The sequence below is a fragment of the Glandiceps talaboti genome, chromosome 4, assembly GCF_964340395.1.
Source record: "Glandiceps talaboti chromosome 4, keGlaTala1.1, whole genome shotgun sequence".
Taxonomy (NCBI): Eukaryota; Metazoa; Hemichordata; class Enteropneusta; family Spengelidae; genus Glandiceps; species Glandiceps talaboti.
The window spans coordinates 20,136,056-20,155,269 of record NC_135552.1 but is presented as its reverse complement, the minus strand read 5'-3'; the positions used below and the strand labels follow the sequence as shown (position 1 = coordinate 20,155,269).

Here is a 19,214-nt window from a genome sequence, read left to right as displayed (position 1 = left end):
ACTTCCTCCCGGAAAATTTCTTGTTGATGTAAACAGCCCTCCAGCAGTTGGCTAAAGGATTGTATTCACGGTATTCACTTTATTTCTGTATGTTATTTTTGTATACTTTACCAAAATGCTTGCTATGGCATGTTGTTTTGCAATAAAGATTGATTGATTAATTGATTGATTGATTGATTGATTGATTGATTGATTGATTGATATATATTTGTAAGACATGTAAACTTTAAGTATAATACAAACTTACTGATGTATGAGTTAATAACATTTTCCCCAGTAACCATGGAGCACTATTTCTGATTTATGCATTTTTATATGATCATAGAATTAAGTTTAATACATATGACATTTCAGTTGGTATGTCAAATGAAGATTTATCAACAGTATCAAATTATAGTCGTCAATTACAAATTGATTAAACTAATTATTGTAATAATTATGGCAATTTTCATCCCAGTCGATGTCACCATAATGATATGACAGCGTACTTTTAGAATACATCACCTGATAATTGTAGATTTGATATTCTACAGGAAGTGATAAATAAATAAATCATCATGGATGGATGGGAAAAAACAAATATTAAAATACCCAACAATCTCCTGTCCTTTGTATTCAGATTCAGAAAATCAAGGTCACACTCTCATGAACATGATTATCCAGCAACAATTTGTTCGAATTCTAATGTAAAGGAAATTCTTAAAACTCAAGCTATCAAATTCTAATTCTTAATACCCAAGCTATCAAATAGTCATGAATTAAAAGTTTTCATCTTTTGATCTTGGTTACAGATGGTCATCCTGAACTTCTTGTAAATCTAAACCTTAAACCTCTCTCCTTGTCCTTGTAATCCTGTCACTATGGCAACCAGAAGATTGGCTGTTCTTTTGTTTATGGTGGTCTTCATTTGCATATCATATACCACTGGTGTCAAGTACAGTAACATTGTTCTGATTGGTGGAACAGGTGACCTAGCCAAGAAGTATCTTTGGCAAGGCTTTTTTAATCTATATCTAGGTATGTGTAAACATTTAATGTTTCTAGTATAGTTTTTACAACTTTTAACAACATATCCCTTCATTTAGACTGGCACCATGGGATTTTTTTTGTCTCATAATCTTTAATTCTTTAGGAAAAAGTGGTCTATTCTTTTTTTATTTTTCCCAGTTACTATTAGCCTCTCAAGGGACTGGTGTCAGTCACCAGTGCTCAGATGTTATCGACCTGAAATATGGTCATTAAACAAACAAAAAGAGAGAATGATAGACAGGTGCACTGATTACTCTAGCCAATCAGACGATAAGACTATATAAGACTATATATGCAAATTAGTGTTAGTACCCTCTTGTCTGATTGGCTAGAGTGACAACATTTCAGATCGATATCGTCTGATCATCTGAGTGCTGGTGACTGACACCAGTCCCCTGAGAGGTTACTGGTAACTGGCAAATTAAAAAAAAAATGTTGACCACATTTCCTTCCCAAAATTCGAAATGAATAACAAATTCAAAACATTTGAAGATTATGAGACAAACCAAATCTCCCCACGGGACTGGTGGCAGTCTATCCTTCATCCTAAATCTATTGTTTTAATGTCTATCTCATAAAAATTCTCTGTTCATTTCATTAAAATTCTATGTCTGTCTCATAAAAATTCTTTTGTTTATTTCATTCTCAGAGAAATCAAGTGAGGATCGTATTATTAAATTCTATGGTGCTGGAAGAACTGAAAAGGAAAAAGGTGAACCTGCTTTGCAGAAAATCCTTGAAGAAAGTGTGAGTTGTCAAAATGTTGATAGAGATGACTGTGAAGAAATGAGAAAACAATTCCAACAGATAACAGAATATCAGCAACTGAAGACAGTGAATCATTATGTAGACTTGACCATGAAAATGGAGAAGGCTATGGCAGATCAGAAAGCAGACGATGAAGGGACGTTATTTTATCTGTCGGTACCACCTTTTACCTATGGTGGTATTGTGTCCTCTATCAACTCAGGTATGTCCATTTCATTTGATGAACCAACATATCAAGGTAATCCGTGAAATTTTGAGAAAATAAAATGATGAGCTGAGATATTGAAATTTTCCATTGTCTGGCAAGGAGTCAAATGACAAGTTTATTTTTGTGTGGGAGGGAGGGAGGGAGAGGGGGAGAGAGAGCCGTACTTGTGATTCAAAAAAGAGAACTCCAGACTGTCACCAATAAAGGTGACAAATGTTAAAGCTTATCATAAATTTGATTTATGTGATCTTGTCAACCAGAATGCAGACCACCTGAAGGGAGCTGGTTTCGTGTGGTGTTAGAAAAACCCTTTGGTCATGACACAGAGTCAGCACTAAAGCTATCTGAGGACATTGCAGCATATCTGAAAGAAGAAGAAGTGTACAGGATAGACCATTACCTTGGCAAGCTTGGTAAGTGATACATGTGATAGGATATGATAACCATTTCTGATCTTACTTCATACATTCATGCTACAAATTATTCTGTGTCACATAGAGATTTTATGGAGTTTTTATGCTTTGATGACCCCTACCCATACACACATCAATCACTTATATTATATATATGCCAATATATGCTACATACAAATGTACTGAATGTCAAACATCTATCTCCCTATACAGGTGTTGAACAGATTATTCCATTCCGCTTTCATAACAAAGATACCTATGATGAATTATGGAGTAAAGAACACATTGAGAGAGTTGAGATTGTTATGAAGGAAGACATGGATGTCAAAGGTCAGTTGGTTGCCATGACAATTGATGCTATGCAAAGTTGTGGTTGAATAATTAAGAATGGTAATTTTCCCCTCTCTGTCAACTGATTCTAAAAGCTTTGTGGGATTACTTTGAGAGAGAGAAAAATTCTATGTTGTACTTTGTAAGTACTGAAATCATTGACAATAGAAAGGTTTGTGGAGTAATTTTAGTCAGGAGAGAATAGATATACTCATTGTTTCTAGTAACATTTATACACAATTCACTTTTGATAGTTGCTTACATTATACAATTTGTCTTCAAAGGATACAAACTTGAATGGAGTTGTTGATGTTATTTTGTTAGTGCACTGAATGTTAAATGCTAAAGACTAAATGCCTAATATTAAATTTATGAATTGTGTCACACTACGAGTTAGTGATTATGATAGCATTGAATAGGATCATGGGATGACTGATAGTGTCGGGGTGGGGGAGGGTCAACAAAGATGTCACAGCTTGCAATGCTATTTTGGCCTGTAGAGAACCCAGGTGTGGTTTACCTTTTGATTATTCCTTTATTTCAAAACACTTTAACATTAAACTGCATTCCACACACGGCAAGCCAGAGCACATGTTTCTGCTGAAGCTTCAAAATATGGCAGGTATCTTTCAGATGGTTTTGACGTTATTTAAACTGTATGATATCCTTCTTACATTAGGTCGGATGGGATTCTATGATGAATATGGTGTCATCAGAGATGTGATGCAGAACCACCTCACTGAAATCCTGGCTCTGGTTGCCATGGAAACACCAAACAACATTAGCGATGCGAAAGAGCACCAACTTCGTAAACTACACCTAATGAAACAAATAGAAGCTCTGACATCAGAGAATTGTGTGGTTGGACAGTATGAAGACTACAACACCCAGCTACGAACAGAACTCAACAAACCAGACTTTACAAGTCATACACCAACGTTTGCTACAGTTGCTATGCAAATTAACAATCCCAGGTGGAAAGGTGTTCCATTTATTCTAATGGCCGGTAAACTGCTGGATGAGAAAACTGGATATGTTAGAATTGTTTTCAAACAAAATATACTCTGTGTCACAAAGAAATCTGATGTTCCAAATTTTTGTCATCCCAAACAAATTATATTCTCAACCAGTGCATCCGATTCTAAATCACCAGTTTTACTGGTATCTAAAACTTTACCAGAACCAAAGGTATCGGAACCCTTAAAATTACTAGAAATTGATTCTAATGTGGAATATTTTGGTTTGCCAGCTTCCCATTACTTTGCATATTCATCAGAAAATAACCCAAGTGCGTACAGTAATCTTATAAAGGCTGTGTATGAAGGACAGAAAGATAAATTTGTTGGTACCGACGACTTGATAGCCTCTTGGAAGATATGGACGCCATTATTACAAAGTATTATGGGTAAGAAACCTAGATTGTACCCTGGTGGTAAAGCCAATTCTGATTGGCTAGATGTAGTAACCCTTGGCAACACAGTGAAATATACAGCTGATAGAAGTCAGTTTGCTGAAATGGACTTCAACTACAAATCAGATGGCATAAAAACTATTCCTGCTGAGTTTCGCAATGGTCCACTTGTCTCTGGTCGTCGAGATGATGTCATACAGAAACTATGTCAAAGTCTTGAGTTGCTGGCGTTGGACTTTGTTGAAATGAATGGTGTTTTCCACATGGCATTGTCTGGTGGTAAAACACCAAATCTTTTATTCAAACACCTAGTACTCTATGCAGTGCAGTTTCCATGGCAACATACCCACATTTGGCAAGTTGATGAACGGTGTGTAGATTCAAAAAGTAATTTGTTGAATTTGAATACCTTGAAAGAAAATCTGTTGCAGTACGTTGACATTCCACAGAAAAATGTTCATTCTATGCCAGTTGAATTAACAAAGGATGAATATGAAGATGGTAAAGATCTAGGGAGTGCTATGTACGAAGCAGAAATACAAAATATCATCCCACATGAATCACTTGATTTCATCCTATTAGGAGTTGGTGCTGATGGCCATACTGCATCTTTGTTTCCTGGGCAACCGGGTATAGAAGATGAAGACTTGGTCAAATTAGTGGACAGAGGTCCTGCTGACCAATCAGCTGAAAGATTAAGTATGTCTTTAAATTTGATTAATAAAGCAAAGAATGTAGCAGTGTTAGTGACAGGTGAAAGTAAAAAACAGATAGTATCGTTGTTGAAGCAGGTTGGTAGGGACAGTAATAAATGGCCTATTACAGGTGTGAATTTAGCAGATGGACTTTTAGCTTGGTATGTAGATCATGATGCACTGTTGTAATAGTGTGTCTAATCACAAGTGTCACTCTAGGTGATTTAATGTATCACACCTGGTAGGAAGAGTAGTAGCCAATCACATTGTCAGTATAGGTGATGTAATGTATCACACCTGGTAGGAAGAGTAGTAGCCAATCACATTGTCAGTATAGGTGATGTAATGTATCACACCTGGTAGGAAGAGTAGTAGCCAATCACATTGTCAGTATAGGTGATGTAATGTATCACACCTGGTAGGAAGAGTAGTAGCCAATCACATTGTCAGTATAGGTGATGTAATGCATCACGCCTGGTAGGAACATTATTAGCCAATCACCAGTGTCAGTTTAATTGATGTAATGTATCTCATCCAGTAAGAAAAATAGTAGCCAATCACTTGTATTGGTATATTGCACCTGTCACAACTCTAATGAATGGCCAATCGCTTATGTCAATTGAGGAGATGGAAACCAAATTGGTTTACAGGTTATAATACATCCTTTCAATTCCTTTCTTGTCATATACATAGACTTTAATGCTAATAGACTCTTGCCATGTCTTGTACTCAGAGAACTATACTGTATCTTGCCTTGTTTTTTTGTATTTTTACTACTCCTGCTGATACCTTTTACTCTGAAATAAACACCAATTAAAGTATTTTTTAACCAAAACAGTAAATAAAGAACCCCTATAGTAAACATTTCGCTTTGAAGGACTGGTGTAATGATAAATTTGTAATCCTAAGTTGCATCTATATAGACTATTTTTGGGTTATATTGCAAGGAACATGTTTCTGGGTTTGTGTGCGAGTAAAATGCCATGTATAAATTACAATTCATTTGTACGTTGTATAGTACCTAAATAGTTTAATTGAATTTTTCTGTTGCAAAATGACTTTTTAGTCCCCCAGTGTGCAAAGTCAGAGAACTAGGAGGTACTATGTCAGGTCATGTCTGTCGGTAATCATCTACATCTCAAGACAGGCATGGACCCAGTTCAATCAAACCTGGCACAAATTTCAGACTCTATAGTCTGCATATGCACCTCACTTTGTTCTGTGACCTTTGCAATAATGGTCAAATGAATGGCAGTTATACTTTTCATAAACAGTAACATTTTATCCATCACCAACAAAAGTCTTACCCACAGAGATATTTGTCAAGTAAAGATCATAAACTGTAGCAACGTTGGTAAGATTTTTGTTGAGCCAGATGATAAAATCTTGCAGTGTTTTTTAGTAAAATTTTGTCGAGTCAGACATTTTGTTTTAGGTTTAGTGACAGTAATTGTAATAATACTCAGTATGTTTTTTTTTTATCAAACATTAACCATCCTGTATCCATTTATTTCTTGTGTAGTATTAGCATTTTGTAGCATTTGTAATAATTAGTAAATACTGACCACAAATATGTGCAAACCATTAGAATGAACTATCCAAAGTAGTAATAACAACGGTAACATACCATACGTAAAATTGAATCACTTCCTGTTTGTTTCATTTCTTTTATAAATCAGAACATTGGATATTAACTTTAATAGTAGAATGTGTTTGTGCACATTGTATCCAGTTGATGGTAAACTTTCTTAAATACTATTTTCTCATCACTCTGTAAAATTTATGTTTTTATAAGAAGTTTGTCAGTTTTATAATTCACATTTACAAAATGACAAATAAAGTGCCAATTCATTTATAATACAGTAATGTGGTCTTTATTTCATTAAAAATACATCACACACACAAAAGAATACTTAGATAGATGTTATCTACTGTTTCCAGCGAGCAAAAAATGAGCCTTGGGTTGGGAAACATATTAGTATACCACAATACATAATACACAGTTTTGGTAGAATATTACTGGTACTTATTCAGTGTATTCTTTATGATTTTTGTAAAGACAGAAGTCTATAGACAATCCTCTGAATCATAAAGTACTTTAAAAACACTAATTCTTGCAATAAAGGTTCTACAACCCTTGTAGCAGTTGTCTAGAGATGCCTTTGATCAGAATGTTGTTTTACCAGGACAATTAAAAGTAGTGAGAGGCATCTCTACACAACTGTTGCAAGGGTTGTATTTAGCATGTTGCAGGGATACCTTGTCAAATAGGTCGGTTTATTACATTGCCATGGTAACAAACCTCTGCTTTTCTGTTTTGAGATTTCATCTCAAATATCTGTTGTAAAACTATTACATACATGAGTTAAAGATGAACTGGGTATGTATATCATTTGTCTGTTTCTGACGATGAAAATATAGGGTTTAGGGTACATATCTATCTTATTCTGTTGATGAAGATCACGGATAGTATTTCTGATAGTGGAGAAAATTTATGAGTTGAGGGCATGTCAGATATGTTATTCTTATGAGGCAAATTCTACACCCCCTATTTGTGTCTCTGATAACAATGAAAAAAGTGTGGTAAACTGTCCATTTCATCCTGTCTTATCTCTTCCTACCACCTCTTTCTTTCTGTTGTAGTTGAACCACACTGTTACGACTCATGTTATAGAACGCAAGGCTGTTAGAGTCTTTGATAAACATACCCTGTGAAAAGAAAGCAACAAATATTTATAAAACATACTCTGTGAAAGGTACAAGAAAACAATAAATATTTTCTCTATCTGTATATTTGTATGGTCATTGATAAAAATAACCTGTCAAATGCAACAGATAGCAATCCATGGTTCAATGTAATTGTCTCTATGAATTATGTCATTGTAATGTTTGTGTATTATGTCTGAATACATATACCAGGGCTGAGTTCTGCCAATACCAAGTAATTGTTAAATATACATCCCCCTTTGACCCCCTTACCTCTAATTGCAGCTTCTGTTTACCAGTTGGCATACCCAAGTCTTCAAACAACTTGGCCTTGATGACTGACACCTGGTCTGTTAGTGGCAAGGTCAATGTCATTGTCTGTCCTTTAAGATTCCATTCCGGTTTATCTGGCATACTTGGCACTTGAACTTTGAATGAAACAGGACTCTGGTGGCAAAACAGATGTAAGAGGATGTTACTATGGCAACTAACATGGATCAATAACAAGTAGACCACAGCTTATATATAAATATGTATTCTGTGTGTATAATTTATTATAATACATATGACCATTTTCCCAATATGAATACATAATATAAGTATAAATAATTCCCATGGTTCCATACCATTACTCTGGTAGTTGAGCCTTCGATTTGCTAAGACAGACACAAACTAAAATTCTTGTTGCAACGTGTTGATACAACAGTGATAAGCTATTGAATGGACTGTATAGTCTCAGTAGGGAGGCTTTGCAGAGTTTTATTGATGGAGTTTCATGAACTTGCAGTGTACTCTTTTGGGTCTTCCATTGTTTACACTATCTTGATCACAGGGTGAATACAGTCACACAACAGAGGAACCGCTATCACCCACTTGTGTAATCTACCACATTGAAGAACAGTAAATTTTAATAGTTTGCATCTATCTTATGAAATGAAGGCTGGATTACCAGTCATACTAGCATTTAAACTTTGTATATCTCCCTTCAACTCAGATTATAAGTACACTGTATCATAATATTCTCCAGGTGTAGCTGGTCATTCATTCACCTTTCATTTACTATTTTAGCTAGTTGAGTTACTTGTCAATGCTCTCATATTTTCTGTACCTGTGATGATAATGATGTTGAACTATGTAGTAAAGGGAAATGTTACTTACAGGATTCTTAGCCAAAAATTGTTGTTCTGGGATGAGTGCATCTTCTGTTTTTTGCCTTTTTGATGGTGGTTCATCACTGATTTGTGAATGTGGTTGTTGTTCTTGTTGTTGTTGTGGTGGTTGTGGCGGTGCTACTGGTGGATTAGGATTGACACCAGTCATGAACATGCCGACTTGAGGTGGTCCTGGTGGTCGGACGTCTACAAGAGAAAAATTGATCATATCAAGTGACAAGTGTGTGGGTTGTGTTACTAATATACTAAGGTACACATCCATTGTATGTACTAAATTGACCTTTGTGTATTTTTTAAAAATCATTTTGGAGAGACTGTTCAAATAATTACAAGTATGTAGTATGCACCTTATAAGTAAAATTAATTAACTTCTGCTGTTGCTTTGTTTAGGAAAATGCAAACCTATTATCTCAAATTCTTTGAAGTAGGTCAAAATGACATTCTAATTCTTCCACTTTAGAATCCAAAATGGCCACCAAACATGGTATGAAATGAACTCTATGGGACAATTTCCTTGTAAACAAGATACTGCCCTCTGGAGGTCAGCTGTAACTAGTGAACCTATTCTGTAAAGTCTGCAGAGGATTTGTTGACAAAGGCAGATTGAAAGCTCAATGGTATTTGCTATTAAAGTTGAACTCCTTGTGTGTGACAACTCTGTATAACCTGTGTACTAACACAAATTCAGAAATAAAAACACGGATGGATGGCATGTAATGTTGTTAAATAAACTTACTAGGTGCAAAAAATGGTGGTCCTGGTGGTGCTGCATGTGGTGGTCTTCCTGGTGGTGGTGGTGGATGGACTTGCATGTCATGTATCGATCTGTGTGGCAAACCCATTGGTGGACCACCAGGTCCTCCTATCAGAGACGGCAGTCTTGGTGGTAGGTGAGGTGGACGATCACGTGTTCCAGTTTGCATGTGCATGGGTTTGTGCATGGGTTGATGTAGTAACTTGGGTGGTTGTAGTGGTTGCAGTGGTGGAAGAGAGTGAGCTTGTTTTTGGGCTTTGAGAACCTCTTGTAATGAAAGGTCTGAGAGCAAAGGTTTGGCAGGACCAATCTTCTCTTTTTCTTCATCTGGACTACAAACATCAAATTACAAAAGATAGACATTAGTACTCTGGGATTTTCAAACACTGAAGACGGATGACTGGTCAGCTTTGATACGGACCTCATATTCCATTACTTCTAGTGTTATCTCGCTCATCAAAAAAAATGTATATGTCTCAGCAAAGTGTTCATATATTTTGGAAAACCATTGTAAATGCAAGAAGTGAAAACTTACGTTAACCCTTTAGCCTTGTGAATAGCTTCTATCTGTTCCTTCAGTGAGATGTTAGCTTTAGCTTTGTTGATGGTAGCTTCCATACTGCAAACAATCACAATACATCATTAATTACAACACAGGTAATCCAGCCTTCGGTTTACTAAGATAGACACAAACTAAATCTACTGCTCTTCAATGTGGTAGATTACACAAGTCAGTGATAGTGGTTCCTCTGTTGGATGATTCTAATGACTCTGTGATCAACATAGTGTAAACATTGGAAGTCCCAAAACAGCACTACAAGTTCATGGAACTCTAAATAAACTAGTTTCCAGAAATGCCTCCCTACTGAGACTATAATTAAACCAATGTCCATTCACTAGCTTATCACTGTTGTACCAACATGTTGGGACAATAATTTTAGTTGATGTCTATCTTAGAAAACCGAAGGCTCAACTACCAACTACCAGAGTAATAATATATATTAGTTACAATTTATACTTTCAATGCTGTTGACAACTTGGTTTTATTTTTAAATTACATCTGTTGTTTAGATTTTTTTAACATCACTCGGTTGTCTTATAATTAACTGGAGAATTGGATAACAATAATTTTGAACTATCACAAATTTTATCATAAACAGAAAACTTGACTGGGTAGGACATACAGTCCTTTGCCCAGTATTACATGTAGGTCAGTACTAGATGCTGGTCATCTCAAAGGAAAGGCATTCAGTTTTATGTTACTTTGCTTTGTGCTGACCTGATTGGTGCTCTGTTGACAAAAAATCTGGAAACCTTTTGGGTTTTGTTTTGTTGAGACTATTCAATTTTCACTTGTGTGTGTTTTTATGTTATTTTAGTATTTGTGTTCTTTTCTACAACTAACTATCTAAGCTATGTACGTATTCGCTGTGAAATTCAATGTTACATCATATGAAAATGTTCAAACTGTACAGTTGTTTTGTGTAAGGAGATTGATTGTCTTACTTACCTAGCTGTATGTCCATCCCATGCAACTTTCTCCTTCGGTCTCACATCTTCTTCTCCAATCTAAAACATCATAAACATTATTTTATCATTTAACTTTTTCACCAATCATAAATTTATCAATAACTGTAAAGTTATGGTAAATGAAGCAAAGCTCTCAAGTGTTTTGACTGTCTTTCTTCCCTAAAAAGGAACACCATCAAATCACTGAAACATGTTCTCTATTCTATTTCTCTACTTTGAAATATCATTCATGATCCATTCAAAATTGTCCAGTGGCGGTAACAGATTCATATGCAGTTATTTCTAGTCAACTGACATCAAAATATCACTTCAGGAAAAGATTTATATAATATCAAATGATAATATGAAAGCAAACAGAAATAACATTATTGATTTCTTAGTAACAACATTTAGAATTGGGAAACCAATCTCAGTAAGGCTTCTTAGAATATGTATGTTTCTATTTCTCTACCAAATCATATACCAAATAATCATACTTGATTAGGCAAAACAAAGATGGAAATTGATACAGTCACAAGTTGTACAGCGCCCTGGTGTTTAAGCAAGAGGAAACTGAAGTAATACCCAAGAAAAATCTGTACTGTTAGGTAGTGTCAAAATGAGCATCACCCTTCTTACATACTGATCTGGTTACTTTAAGATCAAACCCAGCCAACACTAGGAGGGTTCAAACCTCGACTGCTACTGACAATATCATAAATGTACTATCTGTATAATGTAGTATGGTGTTAGAAAGTCGTGCCTACCTTTTTACCAATGGCAGTTTCAACATCTCCTTCACCAAAGATATCAGTACGTCTCTCAGCAAGTTGTTTAAGACTACTGTCAATGGCTGAACCAGGTGCGTATACTTCCTCCTGTGTCTTTTCATGTATATTTCTGTCACCTTGTTCCTTCCATCGTGGATCAAGTAAACCTAGATGGTAACACAACAAAATATTCATGTTTGCTTGTCAGTCTTTACTTGTATTACTAGTTTGATGTTGGTAGAAAATATTATACACTTACTGCCTGGCTATGCAGGTATGAGTAGAAATGTGTATAATTACCTTGAGGGCTGTTATAACTGAGGGAAATAGTTTCTATCATGACAGCAAGAGGAGTAATATGACGTCTACTAGTGCCTGAATATGGCCAGGCAATAAGTATTTTATAATATTGCATTCCCTGGCATGTATTCTTTCCAGAGTGAAATAAAATCACTGGAAGAACTAGTCTCACGCTACTGTAATGGTGCCCTAGGGAAAATAGAATGTCCTCTGTATGCAAATTGGGTCACTATGGGTCATTAGTCCAGCCCATGTGACACAGTCTAAGCCAATCACTGAAGGCTGTATGAAAACAATGTGTATAATGGGAAAATAGTTGTGTAGGACTGACTGTATTTGCTAATGATCAAAGACAGATGATAACTTGCCAATTAATAATCATATCAATGGTCAAATGTTTATTTATGGCAGTTTTTGTATGTATTTAATGCAGAAGTTGAATTCCCAAGATGGCATTCATGGTGAAATCAAGGTTGTTGTTCACAGAAGTCTACATTATAGAACAACATGAACACAAGTCAAAAGCATTGATATGGAATCACTGTCTATGTGGTATATACCAATGAGTCTTAGAAAACAGTTCAAATCCTTACCAATTCTCATATGTTCCTGCATTTTATCAGCTGGGATCTTCTCACCGGTCAGAGGAGATATTAAGTACTTGTCTGGTGGCAGTGGTGCTTGCTTGGGTGCTACAAGAGAGAAAAATATATATCAATGAGTGAATGTGTGAGTTGCTTTGATTTACAATCTTTGATAATGACAGAAATGGTTAACCCCACAAGTGGGGGGTGGGGGCAGGGGTGGTGACAAACTGATTGATACTACATATACTGAGCGCTAGGTGATTTGAATTTCATGCTGTGTATTTTCAGTATAGATGTGGTTCTACGTATGTATGTATGTATGTATGTATGTATGTATGTATGTATGTATGTATGTATGTATGTATGCATGTATGTATGTATGTATGTATGTAAATGGTAAATGTCAACACTCAGCCGAATGTCACTCCCATTACTACATGTAGAAGTTTAATGTTGTAAATATCAACACATTGATTGCAATCACTCCTATCCCTACCTTTAGGATCATAATCTTTTCTAATTTCAGCATCTGTTGGCATAGGTGGTAGTGGGGGTGGTTGGGGTCCATCAGAGGGTGGTGGCGGTACTGGTGGGTGTGGCTGCTGTGTACTCTCCTCGTCTTCATCAGATGAACCCTATCAAAGAAAGAAGTAAAATGTAGAATAATGACGAGGTATAACCTTTATACTGGCATAGTCTGTGATTCTGTAAGACAGTGGTTGTTCTACATTGTGTGTGTGTGCTAGCTAATGGGAGTAAATAGGTTACTATTATTAAAGCATAGGCAGTATCTTCTCTTAGTGGTGTTAATACACACACATGGTTGCAATGAAAAGTTACAAGTAGATCTTTTTACTAAAATGAACAAAAAATAGTAGAACTTTCTCTCAATCTCAGCTAACATGGACTAACAATAAGTTACTTCGCTGAAGCAATTCTGTATAAAAATCCTTGAGTTTTGTGATCTGTAATGATAAATCACTCTAACAAAATTTCAGTCTTAAAATAGTTGTCGGATTATATATTGAAAATTTACAAGTACAATGTACTACATCGAAAATGGAGTGTGTACATTTTGTCAACATAAGATGACCTTACCTCATCACTACCGCTGTAGTCTATGTAATGACCTTATCTCGTCATTATCACTGTTGCCTAGGTGATTACCTTATCACTGTTGTCTAGGTGATGAACTTACCTCATCACTATCACTCCAGCTAGTTGATGACCTTACCTCATCACTAACATTGTTGCCTAGGTAATGACCTTATCTCATCATTATCACTGTTGCCTAGGTGATGACCTTACCTCATCCATATCCTGTAGTTCTATATTTTCATCAGCTGGTGGTGGTGGCAATGGTGGCATTCTCTGAAACTTTTCAGTCAATTCATCCTCATCCTCTGATTCCGACTCTACATCCATTTCAACATCATCAGCATCATTATCTTCCTGAAATGACAGTTAAAAAGTATTAAAACATTGACTTTCAATCAACAATGTCAATAAATCCGATTTATGTCATTTTCGTATATTCTGAAATCCTATCTCATATACACGCAACAGCATGTCTTTATAAATTTAAAATGAGAAATAATGTGTATCTCCATAATTTGTATTGAAACAATACATTAGAAAGGTATGTCCTATTTGTTATGATGTGATTAATGAACTTTGACCTTTGTGACAATTATTTTGAACACTAATCAGTGTCAACATTTGTAATACTTACAACTCATGGTTTTTGTCAGCGACGCTTAATGCAGTGAATCAAAGACCATTTTGAAAAGAATATCTACGTGTCACTTCCATACAAAATTAATTCTTATCGGTCGAATACTGTTTTCTTTGAAATATGAAGCTCCTTGACAATACACTGATTTGAAAGTACAAATCTTTTTTTCTTGAGATGTAAGCATCATTAGACTGTAAGATATATCGTGTCACTCCCTCACTTGCCTCCTGAGGAGGGGTTGACCGATGTATGAGGGCACCCCGTCACGGTGTACCTTACTGACTAAAGTGTCATACATTCATTACCTTTCAAGTCCTTTCACGTTAGCCTAACTAAATGGAAACCCTACATACCACTGAAGAGTCAAAATGCAAAATACTCTGATATTTCCTACCCCATATATTTCGTATCTTTCTTCAGCTAGAATTCTGGCACCAACTTGTTGTGGTGTTGTTGGTGGTGGAAAGTTTCCTTGTTCATTTTCTTGGAAGTCTACGGTTTCCACGACAACAAAGTCATGCCAATCAACCTGTGCATAAGCAACTGTAAAAAGAAAATGATCACAATTACTCCTGGTCATAAGTTTAATAATGTAGTGGCAGAAAGTGAACAAGGTGAGAGGTTTGCCTCTTCTCTCCCCCCCCCTCCCACCCCATCCCAAACTTCCTAGTTATATTCTTACCTCTCTCTTTCTCTTTTTCCTCTTCTTCTTTCTTTCTCAACCTTTCTTCATGTTTAGCCCACTCCACACGATGCTTGACTTGGTCAAGGATGTGTTTGGGGTTTTCTGCATCCTGTTTAAGTTTATTCATCAAATCTTTTGGAGGTATCAATACCTGCCATAAATAAAAATAATACAATTCTTACAATTACTATGTCCTGTAACTCACTCAAATCACTACCCCTCATATCCATCAGTGAAAAGACTTGTCTCTTCTGTGTGTACTCTATAGAAAACAAAAAGTATTACAGTCATACATGAAATATGTCTTCCTCATTTTAGTGTTCTCCTTAAACAAAGTAACATGGGTGTCATGCACTGAGTACCTTCATGATGTAATAAAAATCACACTTCAAAGCACATTATCTTATGTGGTATTTTCCAAGTCCCCCCCCCCCCCCCCCCCCTTCTTTGAAACTTAGTGAAACCACTGAAAAACAAACACCAGATGCCAGATTCTGAATCTCCATTCTTGTCTTTACCTAGCTACTATAGAAGGTGTTACTGGTCTCTGATTGAAATAATTCTAGGAAAAATACAGTTCTTTGTGTACTTGAAAAAAAGAGAGGTTTTTCCATGAAGTCATCCATATCGGAAGACAAAACACTACAATATATAGTTATCAAATCTTTTGCCAATTTATCAAATATTTCATTTGATATAATGAGTGATACATTATACAATGTTTTTAATCCATGCCTAAGACTTTGCAAGAGGCAAATGTTGACTTATTACATTTTTATTCAAGTGTGTATGGAGTTGAGACTGCTTCTAAAACGATCAGAAAACTGATCAAGTTTTACATCTATGGCACTCGCTATAAAAACATACAGGATAAAAGTTTTTTGATGGGTTACTAACCTTGGTATACTGTTCAACCAACTTGGTGAAATAATGAAACAAACTGTGTTGTGGTCTCAGGAAATCAAACTGGTAATTACGTTGCTCTCTGTTCATCAAGTTTGTCAAAAACTGACGTCCATTTCGTGCTACAAACTGGGCTGTGAGTTTCACCACATCCCTGTGAGTAGAGATAGGAATATATCATTTAGTGGACTACACTTGATTATCCCATATTGGCACAGATGGAGCCTACCATAGTATCACCCCCCCCCCCCCAACACCATACTAGTGCATGCTTATACATGTACATACTACATTGCATGTACACATACTATGTGTATACTATGTACACATACTTCATGTACGTGCCAACTATGTACGCATGCAACATATACTAGAATGTACAAATACTGTACTATTCTGCTATCTACTATGTATAATACTGCATGTACTTACTAGGTAAATATATGATATATACTTATGTACACATACTCACTATGTACCACATACAGTACTACTCATATGTACTTCCAACTCCTACTCTGTTACCTACTATCATGTACTACATACACATACTTACAAATCATAGGCTGAGATGGATGGTGGATCTGCAATGAATTCATACTCTGGTGGAGGTTCTTTAGGTACAACTGGTTCTATTTGAACTTGAGGTGCTGTCTTTGGTGTCATCTGCATCAACTGATGTAATTAAAGCACACAAAAAATAATCTAGCAATAGTTTGAGACTGAAAATTTCATACATATAGCTGACAGGTGTTTGAAATTCCATAGTCTTTTGAAATTTTTTTTATCAGTTCACTGGCAATTTAACATGTCAATGTCTTGAATTATTGTTTATGAAAGTGACAATGATGTAGTGTGTTTTGATTTCATAAGAGCTTTATCTGTCCGAGTCTCCATTTTTATTTAAAAAATGCAATACCAATGTTTTGGACTGCTCACTAGACATTTTTATTTTTCACTGGAAGAGAAAGGTAACTAACATTGGAAATAACTATATGTACTTTACCTTAGGAAGACCACTTGTACCAAGAGGTTCTGTAGCCTTTCCTTCTTGGAAATCTTTGACTTTATGTCGATAGTAGGCATGGTATGGATCATTAGGGTTCAAGAAGTTAAACTTAGGATTGTTGATTTCATTCTGACGAATTCTGGTTTCAAATTCAGGTCCTGAAATCAATGTAGTAATAGACTAGTTTGAAAGGAATGGTTGTCCATTATTCACTACAGTATCAACTATTATCATGCTAGTAGAGACAATTTGTACATACTAAATCTAGTAGTACATTTGTAGTACGGTACACTCATCCACATCTCCAGTTAAACTTTGCAGTTGTTGAAGTGGCCATATGGATGAGGATTGAGTATTTATTTTGGATTTTTAATTCCTAAAACAATTTTATCATGGCATCCTACTTGGAAAATGCATGCGAAACAACATTGACAAAGTCTGTGTTTGTAACTCAATACATTGCAAGAAGCTAAAATAAGGTGTAAAATGTTTGTTATTGTATGTACAAAGATTTCAGACATTTAAGACAATTTATTGAGTTACAAACAAGAACTTTGCATATGCTGTTTCACATTGATTTTTCAAGTAGGAGACCATTATAAAATTGTTTTATAAATTAAAAATCCAAAATAAATGCCCAATCCCCATCCATATGACCACTTCAACTGTTCTGAAATGTAAATTAAAATACCACTTTGCTGTTCTGTAGTGATTGGTGATGACATGATATCAAAAGCAACACAAACCTTCTCATTACACAGTCACATGCATCTTACAAGATTTCAAACACACCATGATCTACACATGACTGATACACTCACTGTCAACTAAAAGTATGCAGTTTCTTACCATTTCTAGCCACAAAGCTAGCAGTCTTGTCAACAATATCTGAACATCATCTTTCAGGAAAAGTACGTTAGATTCGAAATAATTACAAACAGAAATTTTCCATTGAATTTGAATGATTCCGTCTCTCTCCCTTCCTATATTACTTACCAGCTTCAACCAATTCATCAAGTCTGAGGTGGTTTGAAATTTATGTAATTTTGTAAACAATGGCATTACATGTATACACATTCAAAACTGGATGGAATCGCAGACTTTCTGATATCTGAAAACAAGATATATTGGCAACATACTAGTATACTGACATCTGAATACAATAATATAAACTTGCATTGATGAGTAATTGTCAAAATCAGTGTAAATGTTACAAGGATACTTCTCACTTCAGGCGGTGGATAAATAATACCAACGATTGGTTTGCCTGACTGACTTTCTCCTTCTTTCTTTTCATTCACTTCTTCCTTCTCTTTCACTGGATCTATTACCTCAACCGGCATCTTGATCTCCTTCTGATTATAATGTCCTTCTAGATTGAAAATCGGAGCGTTTGTCCATGTACAAATCTAATGTTTTGATATATATATGTTGCGTACAAACCACGTTTGGTCAAGCACACCAACATTCAATATGGCTTCCACTACGCAAGCGCACTGTATTTTGTTTCTATTTCTCAATAATTCTCTAGAGGGCGCCCCACAAATTTCTTCTAGTTCATTCTATGATATGATAGTGATGGGTTTATCAAGTTGAAAGTGCGTAGGAGAGGATTCAATATATTTGATGTTGATAAATATAAAAATAGAAAATATAATTCGTTGTTTCTGGCCAATTATGAAACTTTGTATTCAGTCACATTCCGACACTATTAACTTATGTAAGTGTTACTCCGATAGTGTTTGAGGAAGACGAGGGCTATCGGAGTAGAACATATATCGGCATCGTATTAACAGAGTACTCGTAGAAGCGATTTATTTTATTTTTGCTAATTTCTTGAAACCATTTAAATAAAGATAACAACATAGCCACGAAATATTATTTTCCCTGACTCACAGTCTGCCTTTTTCACTCCAACTTGTGTAGCACCAAGTGTGTGACCATTACGCCAAAAATATTCCATTTGCCTTGCCGTATCCGGAACGAGCGTGCCTAAGGCTAAACTGTGAGCCTGTCATAACTCTTCAAACTGTTCACATTTTCATCCCATATTCGCTCTTCCTAGCTAGTGTAGCGACTACAATCTAGTCCAAGTTGTCACCACAAGACCAGGACATACTAGTACTGTCTCTGTATTTATCGTAAAATTTTACCCGTGCTATCTAATTTAAATTCGTAATTTGTTCAGTTTTTAATCTTTCAGTATTCTAAGTTTTGTATCGTAAAGTCA

At 35.6% G+C, this 19,214-nt stretch overlaps 2 protein-coding genes across 2 annotated transcripts; one reads left to right on the top strand and one right to left on the bottom strand.

Moving 5' to 3' along the window:
• Positions 1-917: 917 nt before the first annotated feature.
• On the top strand, positions 918-5,182 carry LOC144434296 (GDH/6PGL endoplasmic bifunctional protein-like; the record flags this gene model as incomplete). Its single annotated transcript, XM_078122747.1, has 5 exons — positions 918-1,017; positions 1,679-1,999; positions 2,266-2,418; positions 2,632-2,748; positions 3,428-5,182. Coding segments are annotated over 5 exons (2,307 nt in total), but the record flags the coding sequence as incomplete, so codon positions are not given.
• Positions 5,183-6,730: 1,548 nt separating this feature from the next.
• On the bottom strand, positions 6,731-18,446 carry LOC144433516 (splicing factor 3A subunit 1-like). Its single transcript, XM_078121825.1, has 17 exons — positions 18,207-18,446; positions 17,834-17,872; positions 16,982-17,142; positions 16,532-16,650; positions 15,970-16,129; positions 15,070-15,223; positions 14,782-14,930; positions 13,961-14,104; positions 13,149-13,287; positions 12,659-12,757; positions 11,763-11,932; positions 10,997-11,055; positions 10,022-10,105; positions 9,469-9,818; positions 8,719-8,918; positions 7,834-8,007; positions 6,731-7,563 (listed from the first exon to the last, which is right to left on the bottom strand). Exons 1-17 carry the CDS (start codon positions 18,325-18,327, stop codon positions 7,462-7,464), a joined length of 2,424 nt encoding a protein of 807 aa, XP_077977951.1. The 5' UTR covers positions 18,328-18,446; the 3' UTR covers positions 6,731-7,461.
• Positions 18,447-19,214: the final 768 nt, after the last annotated feature.